The following is a 23,682-nucleotide window of genomic DNA, read 5'->3' as shown; positions in this document are numbered from 1 at the left end:
AAATCGTCTCACTGGATCTCTTAGGCCATCCACATATAGCGTGAGCATTTGTTCTTCCAACAATTCTCTAGCAACGTCCTCCTTCTGTTTGGCCCGTTAACCTTCGTAAAGAACCAAAGTTCGCCGCCCCAGTCTTTCTACACGGGTCGCAAAGGCCCTGACATCCTCTTCTGCTCATTGACGAGCCCCCAAAAACTTCTCAATTCGAACGCTTCGTGATTCGTTATCGATTCATCCAAGGAGCAACTGTTTGAAGTCCGTAAATGATGCGACGGATTTCATCCTCTCTTCATGCCACGCGAACTAGTCTGCCCTCCCTGATATTTTGCACTTGGCAATTAATATTTTCTGCGTGTCGTTCCAGCCACCCATCTGTGAGACCTGTTGAGCACTAATCCATCCCCGAAAAATATGGGCACCAATCCTCTCAATGCCAGTACAGTTGCCCCCAGGGATCCTGTAATTGCTTGTCCATTTCCTTCTCCAGGGCGTGAGGTTGATTTATTCATTTTCACAAGGCTCGCAAGTACGAGGGTTTCTCCCACTACTTTAGGATGTCGAAATTATTTGAAAAATCCCACCGCTGCTACCATTTGGGACGTTGCTAGCCGTCACAACACCTGAGTGTGTACATGTTATAGAGCGTCGTTTCAAATTAGGAGACCTTGTGAATATGAACAAGTTTTACTTTGAGAATTAGAACAAAATTAAGAAATCGGGAAGAACACGTAAGAAAGATAAGAAAGCGAACTGGAATAGATGAAGAAAAAAAAGTATCTGCACGAAGCAAGATTCAATGTCATGGTCCGTAGATATCCAGAGTTCAATGTAGGTGACTCAGTCAGTGTTCGTCTGCATCAGTCACAGTCAGCTGTCCTCCTTCTGTATCTGCTCGTCGTGGGAAAGAATGGAGATCGACGTCGATCGGTATCCCTTCACCAAGTTCCAGGGTCGATGACGGCGTCTGTTCAGACTTCTGAAGGTCGGCCTCCACCGCCTGCCCAACCGGCATTTTTCGCCCTCCTCTTCTTCCTCTCTTCCCCCACCGCCGCATCATTTTTGGGGACCACAACATGTTCCAGTATTTTCCACAGAATGGATGTCAAGAAAATTAGTCTCTAATTACTAGGGTTAAAAACATCACCAGATTTGTGCACCGGAACCACCTTGCCAACGCTCCAGTCGTCGGGTAGTGTTGTACACTGCAATGACTACGTAAAAAGTAGAGACAAGATGACAGATGAATAAGTGAAAGTACTCTTTAACGACTTGTAACTGATGCCATCAGTACATACTAGAGATAAAACTTTCCCGTTCTTACTCAGCTTAAAATACCGACCCAATCGATGGGAGTATAATCTGGTGTAAATATGACTTCCAGGCAACAGGTGATGTAGTTGGTGCACAATTCGTGAAAAACGGTGTGATGGTCTTATTAAAAAAACACAGCTCTGATGCCGTGGGATCAACAGTCCACTTTCGGAATTTAGACGGATGTCTACGTTCACGGATATTGACGACGTTCCAGAACTTGCGCGGGTTAGTAGATAACAAAGATTGGGAGCGTGTTATTAAAAAAAGTGTGTTGGGCGCTGACAGTAGCTTGTTTTGCTTTACTTTGTTCTGAAGACATTTTAGTGATAGGTTTAACCACGGGGATTCATTGGAAAGAGATTTTCGACGAAGATGAATGTAATTATGATGAGAGTAGTTACCTTGGGTTTAAATAAATCTCAATTTTTATAAACCGATCGTTTCCAAAACTGCGGAAAGAAAGCATTAACAAAAATCGCCAACTCAGCTTTGATTGCCCGAAAATCTGCTTTGCCACGGTCACGAACTAGTTTATACTGTTTAGGGTGGCGGGGGGAGCTGACTTGTAAAGGAAAGTGAATAGCAGAATGGTCGCTTAAACAAGGCAGAAGAGATAGATATAAGACTTATCCTGGAGCAATGGTCAATACGAGTACAATAACATTAGCTGCTGAGCTAGCAACGCTAGTGGGTACATTAAAAAGTTGGCAGAGGTTAAACGTAGAACAAGTACTAATGAAAGCTCAACAGTCCGACGAATCACAGGTTACAGTAGGGCAGCAATGTTTCCGCGATATGCCAAGATAATTAAAATAACCTAACAATAGTAGACGGCCTTAGGAAATTTAATAATTGCATTTTTGGACAATCAAACAAATCGTCACGAAATGTCGGCGTATTATGAGGTAGCCTGTAGCAAAGAAAAATACCTTGTATTTATGGCTTAAACGAATGCAGGCACAAGAACATTCGAGAGGGGAAGGAACCGGAACAATATAAGAAAATATATTTTTAGCAACAGGAATCAAAGTTCAACCACACGAGCGCCCTTAACGACCTTGTTTATGAGAGTATAATTGTTCTGACAAGCAAACATTTCACGGCTGTCAACCCTACCAGGTAACCAGGTCCCCGTCAAGACAAATACATCGGCAAGGCATGTGTCAACCAGGGACGATAAGGCATCTCGTATGATTATAATGCTTCTGATATTGGAAAAAAAAAACAGAGTAGTCCCCAATAAGTCTCGCCTGAACGGCTGATTATAGCTAGGAAAGAGGAACGGGATCAAAGCCGGTGAATGTTCAGCGTCACTATGATTAACCTTACCCGAAATTTCCGCGTCAATGGCTGATTATAGCTAGGAAAGAGGAACGGGGTCAAAGCCGGTGAACGTTCAGCATCACTATGATTAACCTTACCCGAATTTTTCGAGTCAATGGCTGAATATAGCTAGGAAAGGGGAACGGGATCAAAGCCGGTGAACGTTCAGCGTCACTATGATTAACCTTACCCGAATTTTACGCATCAATGGCTGATTATAGCTAGGAAAGAGGAACGGGATCAAAGCCGGTGAACGTCGAGCGTCACTATGATTAACCTTACCCAAATTTTCCGCGTCAATGGCTGATTATAGCTAGGAAAGAGGAACGGGATCAAAGCTGGTGAACGTTCAGCGTCACTATGATTAACCTTACCCGAATTTTACGCGTCAATGGCTGATTATACCTTGGAAAGAGGAACGGGATCAAAGCCGGTGAACGTTCAGCGTCACTATGATTAACCTCACCCGAAGTTTCCGCGTCAATGGCTGATTATAGCTAGGAAAGAGGAACGGGATCAAAGCCCGTGAACGTTCAGCGTCACTATCATTAACATTACCCGAATTTTCCGCGTCAATGGCTCATTATAGTTAGGAAAGAGGAACGGAATCAAAGCCGGTGAACGTTCAGCGTCACTATCATTAACCTTACCTGAATTTTCCGCGTCCATACCAGAATGTGGGTTAGGTTGTTCGACCTCACACAGTGCCGCTTTGAGCGTTAGGTGCATAACACTTGTTAAATATTAACCTCTTGTAACGCAAGTTAATATTCTTTCCACTTGTCGTCCCGAAGTCTAACATATTGTTACGCGAAAGTAAAGTAGCTTTACAAATATATTCTTGCAAAGTAATTGTCATGGTTTTCGATTTAGATCTTTGGGACAGAATGTTGTCTTTAAGCGAAATAAATTTAACAACTATCGGGCAACACCTGTTAGTAACAAAAGCATTTAAGTGATGTACTCGTGGAACCGCTTCCTCGGGGGGCTGAAGGGAGAAAAGGTCAACCAGAAGCGAGTGGATCTTCTGCTCGGACAGGGACCGCATTCCATTCGGGCTATTGATGATGTCATATGAGATCAAGTTATCCCGGCGAGACCGGTCCTCATAATCATCCAGACAACATTTAAGTGCGGAATGTTCGTCTAACAGCTTCAGCAACGAGGCGGTGTACATCGGGAACGTTATGAATGCCCTCAAGTGAGTGAACCCTCTTGTTCACGGTAGCCAATCTCGTGTTCAAATCCGACACACGATCTTTAAAGTACTCTTGACTGGCTTCGACTTCATTGACGGATGACATTGGCGTAACGTGTACTCATTTGAGTGAGAATATATATATTGGCGGACAATATTTCACTAATACTCTTGTTCTTATCATTCTTAGGGTCGGGGTTAAGTTGAATGTCACCCGACAAGGAAATAAACTTCATGACATAGATGCCACACATAAATAAATCAAGCAGCATATGTTGGCATGCAACGAGCAGCAAGCACCGATTACTAGAGCGCTTAGAATAAACTGAATAAGGTTGCCTAACCTATACGAGAAAGCAGAAAGACTTTAGCAGTGTCTGCGTCATTGGTGCTCTTTCCTGCCCACTCCTGATACTGTTGAAAAGGACGTAATAAGACTAATGTAGTGATTTTGGCCGTAAATATTTGTTTACGGTTAAAAATAAATGGGCCCTAAATTCCTTTGTTTGTCTTGATATACATAATTACGTAAGTAACTCAAATACGAATCCTTAAAGTGCACATCTTTATACGATGTGCTGCACTGTTAATGAGAGCAGTATACCACACGCGTTAGTGTAAAAATAACAATTCCTGACAGGTAGGCAATCAGCATTGTTGTTTTAGGTCATATATTTTATGCTTGGCTGGATGAGATGATTTCCCTCTGCTTTGTTTTGGCGCGAAAGTTTTTTATCGAGCTAGGCTTGTTTTTTTTTTTTTTTGCAAGCGAGAACCTATAGCTTAACGACGAGGAAATTTTTGACATCTTAAAAATGTTCAGTTATATATAATTGGCCATTAAGTACCTCGTCAAGTATAACTGCATTAAATCAGCTTCAAATGAGGTCCACCAGCTATCAGCATAAACAAACCTTCATTTTTCTCTTACACCTAATTTATGTAATATTCCCATTCTTTCCTTTGTGCCTAATATTAGAAAGAATTACCCTTCCAAATATAATATGAAAATAACCCGACACCTTGCCTGATCAAAAAAGACAAAATATGACTAAATGAACTTTCGTCCCATTTAAATTATACACATAATCTAAGGAAAAACCGAAGCACTTCAATAAGTGACCTTTTGGAGATTATGCTTAAGTTTAGGAATTTTTTAGGTTTTCTTAAAGTATGCAAACCTGCAGCTGTTCTTCATTAAATTGGTTTCAGTTTCCGCCTCATTGACAACCTTCATAAAAAATAAGCTTCAGTTTCTTCGAAATCGGGATATTTTTCGAATCGTAATCGAGAAAAGTAATTGATTTCTTCTCTCGTTGCCTTTTTTACTTTTTTGGAAATCCAAAATGCATAGAATTGTAGAAAGTGGTCATATTTTTTGTTTTTGTTTCAAAAACGATTAGAAACTACCGAAACCTAGTGAATATTTTCCATTTTATAGTTCTTCAACCAACGATAAAATGGTCCATACGAGCACGCGCAGGTGTACTCTTTCGAGATTGAAAGGGGGGGCGTAGGCTTTGTCATTGCTAGATGAGGTCAGAGTATGTCAGAGAAGAACAGAGTCGTGTATGCCGCAGAAAACCCGCATCGTAACAACCCGTACACTGGAAACGAGGCACTCTCAACAGCTCGACAGTAAAACGTCGCTGAACGAGTTAACAATCTAATCCTTGTGGTATCTTGTTATTATTTCTTAATTGTTTAGGGGCCAAAAAAGTGTCCACCGTTGGTTCAACATGAACGAGAGACGCACGGGCGGAGGAAGTTTTTTTTTTTACGAAATAAAAACAAAAACCCCTCAGCTAACATTTTTAGGTCTTTCGGAAACATAATGGATTACTTGTAATCGATTGCAGAAAAATAGCAATTAAATTACTGCGAACGTTATCGCAAAAGAAAGGTAATTGAAGCGTTAAAAAGTAAGACTTGAATGTATTTGATTACAAGTAATCAGTTATTTACAACCCTTTAAGTACAAGTCTGCAAAATGGGCAATACAGAGCGCAGTCTTGCTGTTTCAAAACGGTCGCTTTGCTGATGATTTGCTGCCCCTTAATCTAGTGTAAAAAGCCTAGAGTCAGTGACAAGGTACGAAACTCAATGCGTGGCAAATTCTCAGCACCTTATTATCGCTTCGGATCCAATGAGGTTGCTGCCCTGGCCCATAAGAACTTTGACGGATAAATCACTAAGCAAAAAGCGCGAAGAGAATGCACCGAGAAATTGAGGTACAGGAGGAGAGGAGAGCGGCGCGGGGAAGGGGGGGGGGGGGGGGCCAGAACGCCGAGCTCCGATTCGAAGAATTAATGGGTAGACCTAAAGCTAGCTGCCGTTGTCTCCAGTGCACTCGTTAAACGCGTTCGAATGCGAGAGCCAAACGCCGGACGCCTGCGTTCCGAGTTTTAACCCGTTCAACGAGTGCAACAAAGGCAAAGAATGTCTAGCTTTGTTCGATATGTCTCTACCACCTGCACTAATGCACAAAAGTGTAGCGCAGTGTACTTCCGGTGTCAGTATGCGGAGAGCAAGTCGAATGCTTCTTGTGCGGGAGGTGCGTTTACGACCAACTCTGGTGCGTTGACGTCAAAACGACGCCAAGCTCGTATTGGCTGATTGCAAAAAAAAAAAAAAAAATAGTTGGTCGACCTCAAAGCATCTAGCATTGAAATCCATCTACCCACTTTTTTTTTTTTTCAGTCGGCAAATAAGAGTTCGGCGTCGTTTTGACGTCATCGCAACTTCTGCGCAAGCAGACGACTTGCTCTCCGTATAAAGATACTACCGAGAGTACACCACTCGACACCTTTCTGCACCGGCGCATGAGGTTGCAGGTAGATCAAACGGAGCTTTTTTCTCCACTTGATTCGTCGAATGCGGTCGAATGCGAAAGTCAAGCGCCGGGCGCCGGTGTTCTGCGTTTTTACGCGTTCGACGAGTGCCGTGGTGACAACGACAGCTAGTTTTAGGCCTAGCCTTCTACAAATATTTCCACCAGAGCTCACCGTTATGACGACTCCTCCTCTCTCTCAGTGTCTCGGCGCATAAGAGGTGACCTGCATGTATTTAGCTGCTAGTGGCTATATAGGTTTTGTGAATGCAGTGGTCCAACGTGTTGATGTCGTTGAAATTGAGCGCGAAAAGTCTCCCGGGTTATATGGCGTCACATTTTAAGTCACGAGGGTAAACGTTTCCTGCTAAATTTAGCGAAAACATTTCCCGCCAAATTAAGCAAGAAAATGTTACCCTCGTGACGTCACAGTGACGTCATGTGTGTCGTCATTATGGGAAACGTCTCATAATGCAACGCGCGGTTACGCCGATGGCGACGGCGACGCGCTCAACCCGGAAACGGGTGCCTAAGAGCTGCCCTCTTTAAATCAAATACGCATGACAAGCAATTTAGATAATTCTATACGTGGGGGATTAAGTTTTGAAAGGACTACTCTATTTACGCGCCTCTGGGAGATTATGTGAACCAGAAATCAACAAATTCCAGTCGTGATATGTCTAATATCTCAACGCACAGCCCTTTATAGATATGTTTGAAAAAAAGCCGAGAAAGCTGCACTAATCTGGTCTTTGCAGCTGGACCAGAGGAACATATTGTAGGAGCCTGATAATCACTATAAGCCGAATAATTATTGAAAATATCTTAATTAACTTTTTAATGGAACAGCTCTAAGCCTGCCTGCAATACTTTACGCAGTTTGTTGGTATTAAGTGCTCTATTTCACCCATTAGAGATGGAAACTAGGCTTTCTCAGGGTAGCCCACCAGGGCCACTTTATTAATTGCTTTATACAGTACATCAAAAAATGTGAACCAAACGATAACCTTCTTTGTGATGCTCATGAAACAACTCTGTTTTTTTTAGTTTTTTGTTTAAAGATTACATTGTGGCTGAAAGACAGAGTGAGGGAAATGAAGTATTTCAAACATAGATTTATATACTAAGTAAATGGGCTAAACATAAAGGCTGATGAGACGAAGTGTGTGCTATTTCGATTGCGAAATAGACTAATACTTGATTTGTTACAAATAACGTCATGTTTAATCAAATTGCTCGGGTAAATTCACCAAGATGTTAGGTACGTGTTTTTGAATGAATAATTGTTATGGAATGAGGACGGTGGTGATTTACATTGAGGAATTTACTAATCTATTGGTCCCGTCTGTAAAAATTGATAATCATTCGAGCAAGTGTAAAATTGCTATCTTTGCACTCATTATTGAATTTTTTTCATGTATTCCCTTCTTGCACCCTTCGAGCGAACTTTTTTTCTAAAACATAACGGCATTCCCATTGACCAGTCGTATAGGTTCTCGTTGCCGACGATGCATAATGTGGCATGCTTTACCTGAACTTTATGCTTGTCCAAATTTATTGAAGGTATGTCACAGGTCAAGATGATATATGTAGAGAAATAAACGCTCATACCAATTATGGTTTTGCTTCATTGCAGTAGGCTCTGACATCGTTACTTAATGAAGTGGAAACAAAAGCCGTGAACCTCCATGGCAAATAAAATAAAGTGTAAACTAAACTTTTATCACAGACAATACAAGTATGCATGTGTTGACTACAGTGTGCTGTGACGTGTTTGAATTTAGTTTTTCTGTAAAGTGACTGAGTAACTTGGTACGGGGAGGTTTGCGCTTGTGCTTCTGTTTTAGTTTCTGCGAATATCTAACGATGCGCGAGGTAATTGAAAACGTAACAGTGGTTTCAGCAACAAAAAAAAAATCAAAGAGACAATCACATATTAGCACCAAATTTGGCAGAAATATTCTATTCTATTCGTGTTCTAGAAATATTTTATTCAATAAAACCACCTTCAGTGACAATTACTTACTCCAAGCGGCTTTGAAAACGGCCGAAAACGTCCACAATCGCACCCTTTCTCGACTTTTCGGTGTTGGAGGCATCCTGTTGGTCTTTCACTCGACGACGCGCCAGACATAGTAGTCCAGCGGGTTTACATCTGCAGAGTTAGAAGGTCACATGTTGGAGGTTTCGTGTTCGTGGAGTTTGCCAGTCAGCCAATCTGGGGTTGCGTGTGCCGGGTGGCATGGACCGGAGTCCTGCTGAACCATGGACGGCCTCCCCTGGCCCACACGTTTTGTTTATTGTTTTACTGCGGTGCCCAGGGTCTCGATGTAGGCTTTGAGTTGATCCTAAGGTTCCGACGAAAAACGTGAAGCGGCATGACGTGACCCTCGTTGCTCACAACGGCTAGGTTCATCACAATGAAAGAGACTTTGCCCGCATGTCCGTAGGAACCTTATCGAGGTTCACCCATAGTAACCTCTCATTCCTCCTGTATTCCTTTTGTTCTTAACTAAAAGTTAGTACCATCGGAAAAAAACACTTCCGGTTCTTTAGGATGTTCTAGCTTGTTTAACACGTGCTTGAACCAAATGACATTGTTTTCTTGGGGCTTTTGTGAGATAAACTGCCCGTTTTTTGTTACTACGACTCGTATTTACCCAAGTAGCACACTTGCTGGGCCCAGGCTTGGGTCACACTTGCCCGAGCCAGAGTAAACTTGGCTCAAGCCTGTTCCAAGCTTGCGCCAGTGTGGCTCAAATATAAGCCGGCGAAGTGTGCTGCTAGGGTAGTATCCTGAAGCATCACAAGCCTGAGAGTGGGTTCTGCCACTTCGAGCTGCTTGGCAATCGAAACTCATTGATTTTCTGGGGTCGTCGTTAACTATGTCCTGCAGCCTGCCAGACAAACTCAACCCTCCTCATGAGGTATGACCGCTGAGAATTTTTTTTTCGCTTGGTCAAAGATGCATTATTTTTGTCAGAAACCTAAAATTCTTTTCTGACCCTGAAAGCAATGAACCTTCACAAAGTCAAGAAGGTGGCTATAACCAAAATGCTATGAGCGGCGGCCAAGGAAATCAGGACGGCATGCTTTTTCAGTTCATGTGTCTATCAGAAAGCTTCCATTTTGATATTGATAATTCACATAGATTACAGATGCACTCGAAGGCAACGTAAAGCGTCTAGATGGGCATAGTAAGAGTATAATAAGTTATTCAGCATGGAGTTGTGTTCTCGAATACCTCGCGCACCCTTAGTGCAATAATGTGAGCAGCTATGTTCGTGCTGGTGCGTTTAACTTTACAATTCTTCTTACGATGTTCCTTTCTCGTCGACGTGTTTTAGTGAGAGAATACCTGCTCAAGTTGCAACAGCAGGTTTTGTCTTGGTTTCTTTCTTTTTGTAAAAAAAAAAAAACTGGAAATAAAAGCCTTCTAATTAGTGAAAATGTACATCTGATTCTACCATGAAAGTTTATGAGCGTCATTGAAAATATCTAAATCAGTCAATTTTGACAATATTTTAAGTGCCTGCCAAGTGCGGTGGCAAGCTGAACTTCTCAGTCGTACGATAGGCGCAAGGCTAGAGGTGCGAAAAGGCTGACAACACCTCCGCGGGTTTAGCATCCGCGTTTTCGAGACGCCAGCTTTGGGGCTGTTGCATGAGATGTAACTTTAGCGCAGCATCTCACCTTTGACGTGCTCCATATCTTGCAAATATTTACCAATTTAGTGATTTTCGATGACGCTAAGCAAGCTCTTAATTCATACCATGGCTTTATTTTTACGAACTATAAGGTTAATTAACAAACTAAAATTATTCGTTTGACTTGTAGTGATGACTTGCCCCTTATATTACGCCTCCCCAGCAATATAACTCACCTACACATACCATATTTGTGTTGCAATCACAAGTTTGTTTGAAAACAGATGATCAAGGCGTGAACACACATCCTGTATAATTCAATGAAACAATGTTCGTGAAGAAATTCCGTAGGAGCGGTGCCAATTGTTTTCAGGGGACAAGGATAAATGTTTTACATACAATGCTTCATCACCGGTTGAATTGGTGCCACGAATTGCTGACAGTTGTAGCTGACGGTTACGGGGGAGGCAATGTAAAGTAATTTACCGCTTGTAGTGGTGTAGTTTGAAATTTCCCGAAGGCGTGGTCAAACATTTCATAATACTCGTGAGCGGAAGTTTCAGCTTTCACTCAATGAATGAGTGCCGCTGATTGAACAACTAAACTAAAACAAATTTATATTTACGTTTTTAGGTTTCCTTCTTGCGGATGCCGGGTACGATGTCTGGTTGGGAAATAACCGAGGAACCCGATACACGAGGCACAAGTGGCTAACGCGTTTTGAGAAAGAGTTCTGGGATTTTAGGTAAGAGCGTTTCTTTCATCATGACATTAATGTAACTTTTCAAAAATGTTAATTGGTTACTTTTAATATTAGGCCTGCTGAAAGAGGAATGTTTACTGACATGAGCTCTAAAAATGCAAGTTACATTTCTCGTTTGAATGTACTGATAAATGTTGCCTCAAAAACATATGAATTTAAAGATTAAAATACAACTAGCCTCTCTCAAACGCAAAAGTTTCACCCAAATGTGAGTGTCGAAGCTGCAAGGAAGAACTTGAAACGGGTATCTTGTTGGTCTCAAAATGGCAACCTGCATTTCTCTGCGAGGTGTATTCCTGAAGAGGCTAAGCTAAGTGCCACTTTCCGGTCTTCAGTGAAGCCACACATGTTTGATATATTTTCTGAATTATTGTTAAACAGATTGCTTTAGATGTGGTTAGTAATTTTCCCTCAATTTTTATTACTTCCAATGCCTGATGTATGCTTAAATTTGGGCAAGAATCACTACTTCTTTGGATTATTACCCGGAGATGTTTTACTACACCAGTCTTTGGTTTGAAAAGGTTATTTTTGAAGGAAATATTTTGGTTTCTCTCATTTTCTGTTGGAATTCTTCCTGTACTTCTAGACAATTTATTGTAGAATGATCATGTTTGGTGATTCAAAAAAATGTCACGGTATCAACTAAACAACGGACCGACATGGCCATAATCATCACGGAAATATTTCAATTGAGAGATCTGCCCTCGTTTCAAACTTGCTTACCTTACATTTGAAAGAGCGGAGTATTAAACAAATAAAGTCATGGGTAGACGCATAAAAAGGTTGAATATAAATGATTACTCGCTCGAGGCCCATAGTAGGCGGAGCACAAAAAATCCCATGGATTCATTAATCCACAAGTTTCGAGCGAGGAGATATGTGCCATCTGCGCGACTCTAAATTCCCTGATTAGTTGCATATAACCGTTGGACAATGACGCTGCGTTAAGTGGCTTTTTAGATAAAAGCAGTAAAGAGGTTCAATCGCAGCATCAATGGCTGCTGGTTCTGCCTGACAAGTGTCACCTAGTCAAATATGTTTTTGTTGGTTGTAGAGTTGAAACTTTAAAATTCAGATTGCAGATGCTAAGTGCCTGGGATATTCTATTGTCCATTTTTTTTCATCACCCTCTTTATTGCTGTTGTAACTTCACCTTTCAAACTGCTTCTGCTCGCGTATTTTGTTTCCGCCCACGCTGAAGTTTATTTCTCGAGCGCGTCACCTGTTCATTAGACTGGTTTCGCCTTCTCATTAGATTCGATTTGCTACTTTCTTTTAAAAGGTAATATGAAAGATCTTAATAAAAATAACCACACTATTGTATTTACTTGTGTATAAAAACCCAGAAAAAAAAGAAGCAGCAGAGGATCCATAAAAAGGGTGCCTTATACATATACAAGTATCTAATAAAACATCGGTGAACTTATATATTCGGAAAATGCCCAGTCTATACCTGTACACTGAGGCATAACACTCCCCTTTGAAGTGGCATGATATGGTTGAAAAGATGGCCGGAGGGTGCTTTCTATAAGTTGCCAATATCAATATTATTGTCCTAAGCAGCTTGAGAATATTCAGATTAGTGCATGATGGCTATAATCCGTTGCAACAGATGCACTTTTCAAGGTTGTGTTAACGGTGGTAATAGACTTGTAATGCTAGTTCACGTAGTTGTGACTGCTTTTTACAACCGAATAACCTCTAACCCCCTTTTAAGCCTCTTGTGATTGATTGCGGTCTGCTGCGTAGCCGGTCAGAAACAGTCACAAGATGCTTGGAACCGTTTTTGAAGGCTGGTTCACACATGCACGACCGACTATGATCGACTTTCACACAACCCGTTTATAAACAGCTTACCATCGCAATCGCTGTTGCGCGTTGAGGCGCAAGCAGTCACAAGTGGCTTAAAAACCGCTGGTGACGGAGACGGTCGTAGTTGGTCACTGAAGTGTGAACCCCCCTTAAACCTTTCCGTCCAAAAGCAATCGAAAGTGTGTGAACCTGTCCTTGGTGTGTTCTAGTGTTTGTTATCGTTGCGAAATTACCATGTTGCGACCGGGACGTGCTATGTTTGCTTTCAGTGCAGATGAATTGAGCACAATTGATCTACCTGCAATGCTGGATTTTGTTTTGAAGAAAACGGGACAAAAACGTTTGCATTACGTGGGGTGGTCCCAAGGTGCATTAATGATGTTTGCCCTTCTGTCCGAAAGGCCTGCTTACAACGGAAAGGTAACTACTCAACTCAACTCGTGCACAACCTTCGCATTTTGTAAAACTATCGATTAACTGTTTGCTGCACACATATTTCTAGAGATTGCGAAGTGTTTCATTTCAAGTTCGCAGTACTCGGGCACCTTGAAATGATATCATCGAACGCCAAATTCGAATTTGTTGCCTTAAAATTGCCAATAAGCCATATCTATAATATTTATCACAGGTCGAGAAGTCAATGGTCCCTTTAGTTGAAGGTGGTTGTGTTTGTCCTTCACATAAACAGTTTAACAGGTATTTTCAGGTCTACTCGATTGAATGTAGAACCTTGTACAGTATAAGCCACATTTTTTTAAGTTTGTACATTTTTATAGACAAAGTTCGTATTTGTAAAAGTGCTATCCAACTATTGAGTTTTAATGCTATGTCGTACCTACCACAGAAAAACAAAAGCTAATAACTTGTTTATGAAGATATGACGACCCGGTTCAATGTAAAAATCAGCCAAGCAATGTTTAAAAAAGTGATAGTATTTCAACGTCATAAACTTAAATATATATATTTAAATCCCACAATCATGAGCCATGCAGCGAGTAATGACATTGTGGTAGATGATCTCTAGTTAGAATAATATTAAACGCGCATTTATATGATGAGCCTGATAATGCTTGAACAAATAAAGGCTGCGTTGAAATATAAAGTCTCAACTTCACTCTTTGGGGCTGGCATTATGTCACAGTGCTGCCAAGAGCAGAGCACTCTTATTAGTTAGACCACGGCTCTGCGTTGATGCGGAGTATTTATTAATAATAATAATCAAATGAGTCAATCAATTCATCAGGGTTTTTATAGTGTCCAGGAACAACCAATCGGTCTCAGTGCTAGGGCACTTAAAAAAACGAGCAAAAGCACACACACATACAAAAGTGCAGAAGGGGAACGTAGTTAACCAGTCTAAGAATAAAAATATGAACAAGTACGAAAGACACAGAAATCAGCAAAGGGAACCAGAAACACAAAACAGACATCACAACGTGTGACAGCAAAAAGCAAATACTTGGATATCGTACTGACAAACATCGACCCTTATATTGATCAGCCCTTTTCTTGCAAAAGGAAGTTTCCAACAGCGTTTCCGAACTAACTCCCGCGTGAGTTAAAAATATCAATTGTATCAGAGTAGTGGCTATAACACTCAGCTGATCTTCGGATCGGGTTTAAGTGGCTAAAATGTCGAGCTATATAAAATGACGATTGAAGCAGTGTAGGCAGACGTGGGACTCTAAGGTTCACTTCGTACTGAAGGCTGGGAGAGTTAATCGAGCCGTGTAGGGTCTTTAATAATAATAATAATAAAATTTAAAAAATGATAATAATAATAATAATTTTAATATTAATAATAATACATTTATTGCAGGTACTTTAAGTATATCAATGTAGAATAGCGGGAGCATCAAAGCAATAAAGGCTTGTAATACTAGTCCTTAAATTATTAACTTCAATGCGCACCTAGAACAAAATAAAAAAAAAGCAGAGAGCCAGAACGCGCGACAAAAGGGAATATGTACAGGCAGTGCGCTACGGCACAATGCACAGAGTTCAGGGAAAGTGAAAAGAGCAAAGAAAAATTGCATAGGCAGGTAAATACAACATTACATGCCTGAACATAAAGCTTTCTGTTGACGTTTCAAACCTCCTCGAGATTTGACATCAAATAGAGCAGAGTAAAGGTAGTTAAAAAGACAGGTACGTAGTACAGACGAATGTATTTCCCAAGATGTATGATGATGCGCATCGGTGTAATCGGTGTCGGATCTGGAAGGGCCCAACATGCGTGGTTGGGGTTTTTAAAAGTGTTATTCTAATAGTGTCTGATTATTACAGTTTGCCAAAATAGTGCTCGACATGTTGGTATAGAGGGTCGTTAAACAGGCTATCAGATGATTGGAGACTCGAGGCATATTGCACGCTTTGCAAAATTCCTCTGAGTAAAGAGTTCACTTTAGAGTCTAATTGGTACGTACACTGTCCCGACACAGCTATCCCATACCGAAGTATTCAATACACCGAGCACATGCACCAGAAATCCTCTCGTTGACGTCGGAAAAATATGCGCAGGTTGTAGAGAGTGCAGGAAGCGGCTCGTAACTCTTTAAAGATGTAGGAAAAGTAGAGATTTCCATGATAGATTACAATCAAAATGAAATCCTAAATATTTTGTTTTGTTGACAAGTCTATTGGCTCGCAGATGCAAAATACTCAGTTTGAAAAGAAAATCAATTTTAGCGGACTACGAAAGCATATCAGTTGCGTTTTTTTAGGATTGTTTCGAATTACATTCTCCGAAGACCAATCCATCACCCGTATTTCAACTAATTGGAGCAAATCAACGGCATCACAGTAACGTATATGACTGGACAAGAAAAAAACGTATCATCGGCGTGTTGAAATACTTTACAGAGCTTTAGCGCCTGCGGGAGGTCGTTGACATAAATATTAAACAAAAGAGGTGACAATATAGAGCTCTGAGGAACGCCATTTTGGCAATATGACATATGGAGACGAGCTGAGCACGATTTAACAAAACGTTTTCTAGCAATGCGCAAAAAGGGCCTCTAAAGCCAAGACTCTATTGTTTACTCAAGATAACTTAATGGGACACGGAGTCGAAAGCCTTAGACACGTCCAGAAAAAGCGCACATGTGAAAAGGTTGTGCTGGAACGCACTATAAAGTAAATAAAAAAAAAAACATCTTCAAGCAAAGGTTGTGCGCCTTTTCCGGTTATAAACCCGTACTGCTGTGCCGACAGAATATCAAATTTATCTAAAAAAGCTGTCATTAGCAAGAAAAGGTGTTTTTCTTAGAGTTTCGCTAATGAAGGCAAGATGGAGATTGGACGATAACTTTACCATGGTCTCCATTTTTATATAAGACGATTGCCGTTTTAAGATATTTAGGATTATTACTGGATATTATAATACCGTTTAAAACATCTATAATTAGACTCTTCAGGGACTTACAATTTCTACGCATATTGTAAATACCGGGTAATAATCCAGGCTTGAAACTACGCAGCATACTATGTAGTGCTTCCTCATTTATTTCAGAAAGGAAGGCAGATGAATCGTTTTTCAAATGGCCGCTTAGTGACAATGGCCACTCTCTCGTGAGACACTTGACGTATTTCCGAAATTAGGATTAAATGCAGTAGTCGTGGAATGTTTGTTACCAGAAAGATACTTTGGAATCGTTTCATCGTCAGAATGTTTTGCATTGTGTTCACCGCGCATTTCTTTAACGACAGGCCATTTTATGCGGGAATCGGAATGCGCGTCAACCAGCTTCTGTTTAACATGGTTTCGCTTGGCTGAGCGAATGATTTGCGGTTATTCGGTTTCGTTCACTTTTGATTTTGATTGAAAGATCTACGGTATTGGGAGAGCGGCGGCAACACGTCCACAAGAGCTTTTTGTACTTAACTGCGGCGATTATGTCATTGCTCAACCACACATCTTCCGCGTATCGCTGTTCAACTGTAACAACTGTTTTACGGAGTCGTGTGAAATTTCGCTATACATGTATGAATTTAGAGTAAAGCTCCTCTTGACTAAAACATCGCATTAAGATGTCCCATTCATAACCAGAAACTAGTTTTTCGCACAAGCTCCGATCAACAACTTCTATTTGTCGTGTTTCAGGAGTGGCGCATTTAGGAGGGGTATTTTAAATTAACTGAACGGCAGTGAAGTAATGATCGGCAAGTTTTTGCAAAAATACAGCGGATTTAACTAGAAGTTTGTAAGCCCGTAAATTGATGTGATCAAGACAGGCAGAAAAAAAATGTCCATTAAAAATTATTCTGGTAGGGGCTTGTATAGTAATCTAAAGACCGAATTCTGAAATAATATTGAGGTAGTAACAGACGGGTTGTCTTTGCAGGTTTTATATTGTCAATATTTATGTCGCCGAGTGCGTGAAGCTGTTTTGCGACATTGAAGTCGGCCAAACTTGATCTCAGTTTATATAAGAAAGACGTAACATTATCAGATGGGGGCGATAGACGGCAAGTAACGTAACCGAGTATAATGGGCTAGAAATGTTTAAGGCTATACACTCTGCGTGATCAAATGTAACATTCAAAAGTTTTGTAAACCATGATTTTTTCACAAATATTGCGATACCCCTCCCCCCCTTTCTAACCCAAACATGTAGGGAACAATTCTCGATATTTAGGAAGGAAAAATTGATCGATAGATATAGATGGTACATTTACCTGAGTTAGAACCCAAAACGTCAGTGAGATGTTTTACATATTTTGTCACAGTGCAAAATTGATCCCAATACTTCCTAACACTAGGAATATTAGTGTGAAAGAGAGTAAATCTAGTGTGAAAGAGAGTAAACGAATATTAGTGGGAAAGAGAGTAAATAATAATCTTTTTATTCACACAACGCTTTCGGTATGTAAATTACGGCTCCGTCTAAGCCGACAATGGCTTGTAAGACTGGACCCAGCAAGTTCGCAGAGGCGAAAAAGAAAAACTTAAATAAACCAGCACGTAAACAAGGTTTCGGCTAACCAGCCTGCCAAGTCAAATCAAGAACAAGTATGCAGAAGCGAGAACAAAACAAAGAACAGAGATAGAAACAAACACCCGATCATAATTTCGGCAAACCAGCCTCCCAATTCAAATCAAAACGACACCAGCGCAATAATTAGCTTTCACAAGCATACCCTAGCAGTACACTTTCCTGGCTGATACTTGTGCCAGTTTGGCGGAAGCTTGAGCCAGGCTTGAGCCAATTTTGCTCTAGCTCGCGCCAGTCAGGCCCAAGCCTGGACCGATTAATTGAGCCACTTGGGTAATGACGAAGCCATTTTTTATTTGTTCTTTGTCAAAATTTATTTATGACTGATTAGTCCGATTCATCTTTTCCAATTGGCTTTAAGTCCGCAGTGCTCACGCGGGAGCGGACAGGGGGTCATTTATTTTTCAGTCTTTTTTGCACTTCCCAACCTGAAAAGTTGTCCTTTGTCAGTAACGCTGAAAATGTATTCAGAAGGGTATAGTAATGATAATAATAATAATATTAATAATATTGTCATCATCATCATCTGTTTCTTTTCCATCAAAATATGATGGATGGAGACCTTGGAAAAAATCTGTTTAATGCGGCTTGACGACTCCTCGACACCCCTCCTTCGATGGCAGCAGCGGCAGCAAACATGCACTGACAAAGAGCAACACAGAAACAGCACAAATAATAGTTAATACCAAGAGCTAACAAATAAAAACAGGAACTACAAATAAATTCCTACCAAACATTCTACACATGGTAAAAATGCATACACAGCATCCTTAAAATAAAAATATTAATAAATCGATAAAAAGGTTTGAAGATGTTTTACTGATGAAACAAAAAAGTCAGTATTAGTAGTCTTAAGGGACTTAAGCAAGGTTTGAAGTGTATTTGTAAGCATGTGCTCGGCATTGGTTGTTTTTATATTAGGTAGTTTTCAAGTGTGTGCCGTTCCATTTGGGCATATTTTTTTAATTTTGGTACAAGAAAAGCTGAGTCAATAACGCTACAGAAATTCTTTTGTACTTCTCATTTATAGGAAACACATGACCGATGTTTATACAGGCAGTAAACGTGCACCAAATTTAAACTTAAAAAAAGGTTTCCTAAGGTGGTCATAAAAAATATCACAGATATTCTTGAGCATTTTTTTCTGTAACATAGGTACTTTGTACAAGTTTGTATTAGTTGTATTGCACCCCCCCCCCCCCCCAAAAAAAAAATAGTTCGCATCGGAAAGGAATAATGAATTATGCACTTATACTTTTCCCCTGAATAGCAAAATATGGTGGTGACGGTCGTGAAGCCGACTTGCGACAGCTTTACCATAGTAAAATTTACCTCATATCCCATCTCATTGGTTCTGTAAATATAACGCCGCGTGTTTTAAAACTACGCACAACATCTTTTTTTAAAATTTAATATCACTACTAATATTATTATTCTTGTTGTTTTGGCAGAAATAAAATTGCCATAGTTGTGCTATAATTAATCGTCGAGGCATTAAGGCCATCCTAGTTAGCCAAGTCTTTTCGAGCTCGATTTTCCCTATTTACAAATTTCTGACCGCAGTTGCCAAAAATAGGCTTGTACCAGCGTAAATTACATATTTGATGTACTTATCCAAGTTCACAATATCGTCATTAAAAATATTTAAAAAATGTCCGTAAACACTTCCTTGGGGTGCGCCAGATACCAGATACAAATGGTTTAATATCTGAAGAAGAGCTGCTCATATGAATGTACCACTTGCGATGTGCGACATGTGTTAAAATAAGACTTGGCGCCTTTCCACGAATACCTAAGTTTATAGATTTCTAATTAATAGATTGTGTTTAGATGGTCGAACGCCTTACGGAAAGCAATAAGATACTGTAGTTATTGTGTCCACAAAATTTCGAAAAATATATTATTTTTGTTCTAATAGAGGAAGCCCTATAGTTTGGCCTTTGCGTAAACCAAACTGTGAAGGAGATGCCATGTTTATCAAACAACGCAAAAACAAATGTTTCTCGAAACGATTTCAAAATTCAGATAAAATTTAATAAGGCCTATAATTTCCGATGTCGCATTGGTCATTCTTCTTGTGCACAACACTAACCTTAGCAAAATAACTTTTTTTTTTAAACACGCCACGCCGCAAACACAGTTTTCATGCCTTCGGGTAAAACGTTGAAAGTCCTGAGTACTTGGGTGTAAAGGGGCAAAGATTAAAGAAAATAGGTTATTTTTGTGGGCACACTTTTGAGTATCTTTAAAACACGCATAGAGCGAACCCAAGAACGTATATAACGTTAGAAATTACTAAATTACAAAACATTCACTGCTTGAATACGTATAACGAGACGTGAACCTTTAATAACACCACATTTGGAGATGAATCCTGTCTATGCGATATTAATTTTTTTTTCTAGGCGCGATGGCAGTTAATTAGGAAGACAGCTGAAAGAAAGGATCCCAATAAAGTACTGCATCCAAAGTTCGGAACCCCACATTGTAGATAAAAAATTTGTGCTGCGAGGGTCGGAAGATTTAATCGTTTTTTACTTTTCTTTTTCTTCCCTAGATCAACCTTTTTAGTGCCATTGGACCTGTGCCGTATATTGGGCATACATGGTCTCCAATCAGGCTCCTCGTTCCTTTTTCAAATTTGATTGCGGTGAGAATTCCTTTCGGATTTCTCGTGATGGATTTAAACGGTATACATTTTTTTCTGTGTGGATTTACATGATCAGAACAACACTTGACACTGATTGCACGTATTTAAATATACATTTTTGCTGCTGGACGTAGCCCTGATTGCCGCCTAGAGCATATAGTATTGAGCATAAAATGTATTTTTTGTTTGGTGCTTTCGAGCGTTTGCCAAATTTAATGTACTGTTTATGTTTTCTAAAAAAACCTTTTTTTTGTGTGTGTTTTGACTTTGACCCGTAACAGTTCGAAAATTTTGTATGTCTATTATATTCATTCAATCCAAGACGACATATATAAAATAATGTATCGCGTCTCTTCTTAGGAGCACTGGTAGAATAATAATGAAAGTTGGTGTTTAGCATTCAGCTGTCAAGGGGGGTTTGTAAATGCCATTCGAAAGGGTTACAATCTGGAGGCTGTTTGATTGCGCCTAAAATGGGACAAGGTGAATTTAGAAAATAGAATTTCCATTTGTTACGAGCGTGCGAAACATTAAATTATTAAATAAACAGACACCGACCTGTACCGACGAAGCTGATATGGATATGCGTTGGTTACTACTAACCTTATCCTTAACCTAACAAGGAACTTGGAATTTTGTTGGTCCTCTAGGTTGCGATTACTTCATATTAGAACAAGAAAGAGCAAAATACATGAAGTTTTTCTTGAAATCTGGTTTCTTTTGCAGGTGGGCTTTTTTACAGTTATTATGAAATCGCATTTAGTTTGGAATGTATACAATATGAATGAGCACCCTTTCTTTTTTTATTGTGTGTAAGTTTCAGATACACTCTTTCTTCATTTATTACGGCTACGTGATTTGCCCGTCCCGTAATAGTGCCATTGCATTTCCACTCGAAACCGAAAATCTGCCTAAATGGCGCAGAAAAATCTGGTATTTCGCTTTGTGAAGAGGAAAAAAAAACGGTTGCATGTTTTGAGGTTCTCATACTTTACGGTTGCATTGCGTGAATCTTCTCATTGTTTATCATACAATGACTGAAAATGTCATCATACAATGATTAGTTGAGGAACATCCTAAAGACAAAAAAACATTATAAGCTCCACCTTCATATAATAACGAACCTGACAGAGAAAGCCACTCACGAAGGAGAAGATAAATTTACCTCACCAGGCAAGTTACAAAGCACAGTTCCTCAACGGACTGTATATTTCTGACCTGTACTCAAACATAACATGAGGTCATTCAGGCGATAGCCCCTAGCTTGATAAGGAACCGCGTAACAAGCAGCAGTTGGACTGGTAGAATGGGATGGGGAGGAAAGAAAGTGTTCAAGTAACTACGTCCAGGAATTTCTTGATTTTAAAGTGTTGCCATCTATTGACGCAAAAGTCATTTGAAAGTTTAAAAAAGTTTAGTTAAGTTAGATTTAGGACAGTTAGTCAAGCCAATAGCAAGGGTGCCAACGCCTAATCCCTCTGGAATATTATTATTTGTTACAAGCGCGTTTTAATGAATGTGGTTGCACTTTTATGTCCGTGTATTTTTTTAATTTTGAACTATTGGGAATTTTGCAATATTAAACTACGAATTTCCGAATATTGGAAGTCTAGAAAAACTTAAACTCCGAAAAACGCCGAATGTACTGCAAAATATTAACTTCGTAAGCACTATCTGAATTTAATGAAAAATAAACTGCAAAAACACGGAATCCTAGTTAAAAATGTGAGAAGTAGTCGCTCCAAGACAGCTCTCTAACTGATGTTTTGAACTCACGATTTACGCATGTAAAGTCACACGAAATACGGCAGCTTTTTGAAGTCGGGGAGCTTTCACTGTTAAAGCATGTACACAGGCGAGTTGATTATGATATATATGGTAACCCAGGAGTGAGAGGACAAAAAAAAGGACGGAAAGGCACAAACCTTCAAAGTTCTGAAGCTTCGCGTCTATCCGTCCTTTTTTTGTCCCCCCGTTCCAGAGTTACAATGTCTAAAATGTTTGCTGGTTGCGCCCTGCAGTTATCATTGTCTATTGTTCTGTGTATTGCAGTGGCAGCTGGGACTTTTCGGAGCAGACATCACGATGAACACTGGCATTCTAAATATGCTCGGCAAAAACCTCTGCCCCACTCCTTCGTTTAGACTGATCTGCAATACACCTCTTATGTTAATGGCCGATATCAACGATAATCAAATGAACCACGTTAGTATACTGTCTTCATAGTTTTTTTAAGTAGTTCAATGTTTGTATGAATGCTTATTGTGAAGAAATTTACTACGTCCCCCAAAGAGTACAAAGTAGTTTTTATGTGACATAAAACATCAAGTTTGTTCATTTGACTTTTTTGTTTTAACATCTTTCTTCTCAACTGCAAGCTTCATTTTTGCGGATGTAAAATAGTCCTGTTACACTAGGAATTTAGAAATGTAATTAAAAATATCAACCCATATTATATTAACATTATCTTAATCGGGGAAATGCAAGCACCATTAAAATTAATAGTGTTTCCTATTGCACGCACCGACAAAATCTGCTAGAAAAACGACCGAAGGTTTTGTTTCGAAACATGTGACATTCATAACCCAATTAAAATGAGCCTATACACAGTTATTTGTCAAATCCTTAGCACCCAGCCTAGACATTGTCAGTAGCGCTTATTTTGGTAGCGTATATTATGAAAATAGAAAACCAAACAGTGGTTGCGTGGAATCAATTTAAATATTGTGACTCATCCAAATAATGTATACTAAGAAAAACCTCTGGTGAGTCCCTAGACGGCTAATCCGTAAGATAATTTTCATTATTCTTAAAATAAACAAGATAACATTGCATTAGCCTCTATTTGAGTTTTAGGGCAAAAGTCTGTTCTTTTTTTTTCATTTCAGGAAGTTTTGGCATTGCAAGAAATATGTCTTCACTGTGGTCACAGGAATTACAAATTCAGTAATATTTCAATTGGCTCGTATGATCACGACTTGCAATGCTACTATTATTCCCTGTGTTCGATATGTGGAATACGTTTCTAGTTAATGATTATGAAAAAAACGTGGTTATAAAACTCCTGTATGCATGATGATTGCAACTATGATACACATAGATATATTCATAGAAATCTAAAATATGTTCCAAAAAAAAAGTGAAAGCC

At 39.8% G+C, this 23,682-nt stretch overlaps 1 protein-coding gene across 1 annotated transcript in view; it reads left to right on the top strand.

The window, feature by feature from the left end:
* The window catches only part of LOC120850521 (lipase 3-like), a 45,491-nt gene that overhangs the window by 10,225 nt on the left and 11,584 nt on the right, over positions 1-23,682 (top strand). The window contains exons 4-5 of the mRNA XM_040223043.2: positions 10,946-11,057; positions 13,160-13,310. Coding sequence (XP_040078977.2) covers positions 10,946-11,057; positions 13,160-13,310 — 263 coding nt within the window. The remainder of the gene's footprint in view (positions 1-10,945; positions 11,058-13,159; positions 13,311-23,682) is intronic.

This window comes from Ixodes scapularis, unplaced genomic scaffold, assembly GCF_016920785.2.
Source record: "Ixodes scapularis isolate PalLabHiFi unplaced genomic scaffold, ASM1692078v2 PGA_scaffold2__306_contigs__length_199485367, whole genome shotgun sequence".
Classification (NCBI taxonomy): domain Eukaryota; kingdom Metazoa; phylum Arthropoda; class Arachnida; order Ixodida; family Ixodidae; genus Ixodes; species Ixodes scapularis.
This window is presented reverse-complemented; position numbering and strand designations above follow the sequence as displayed.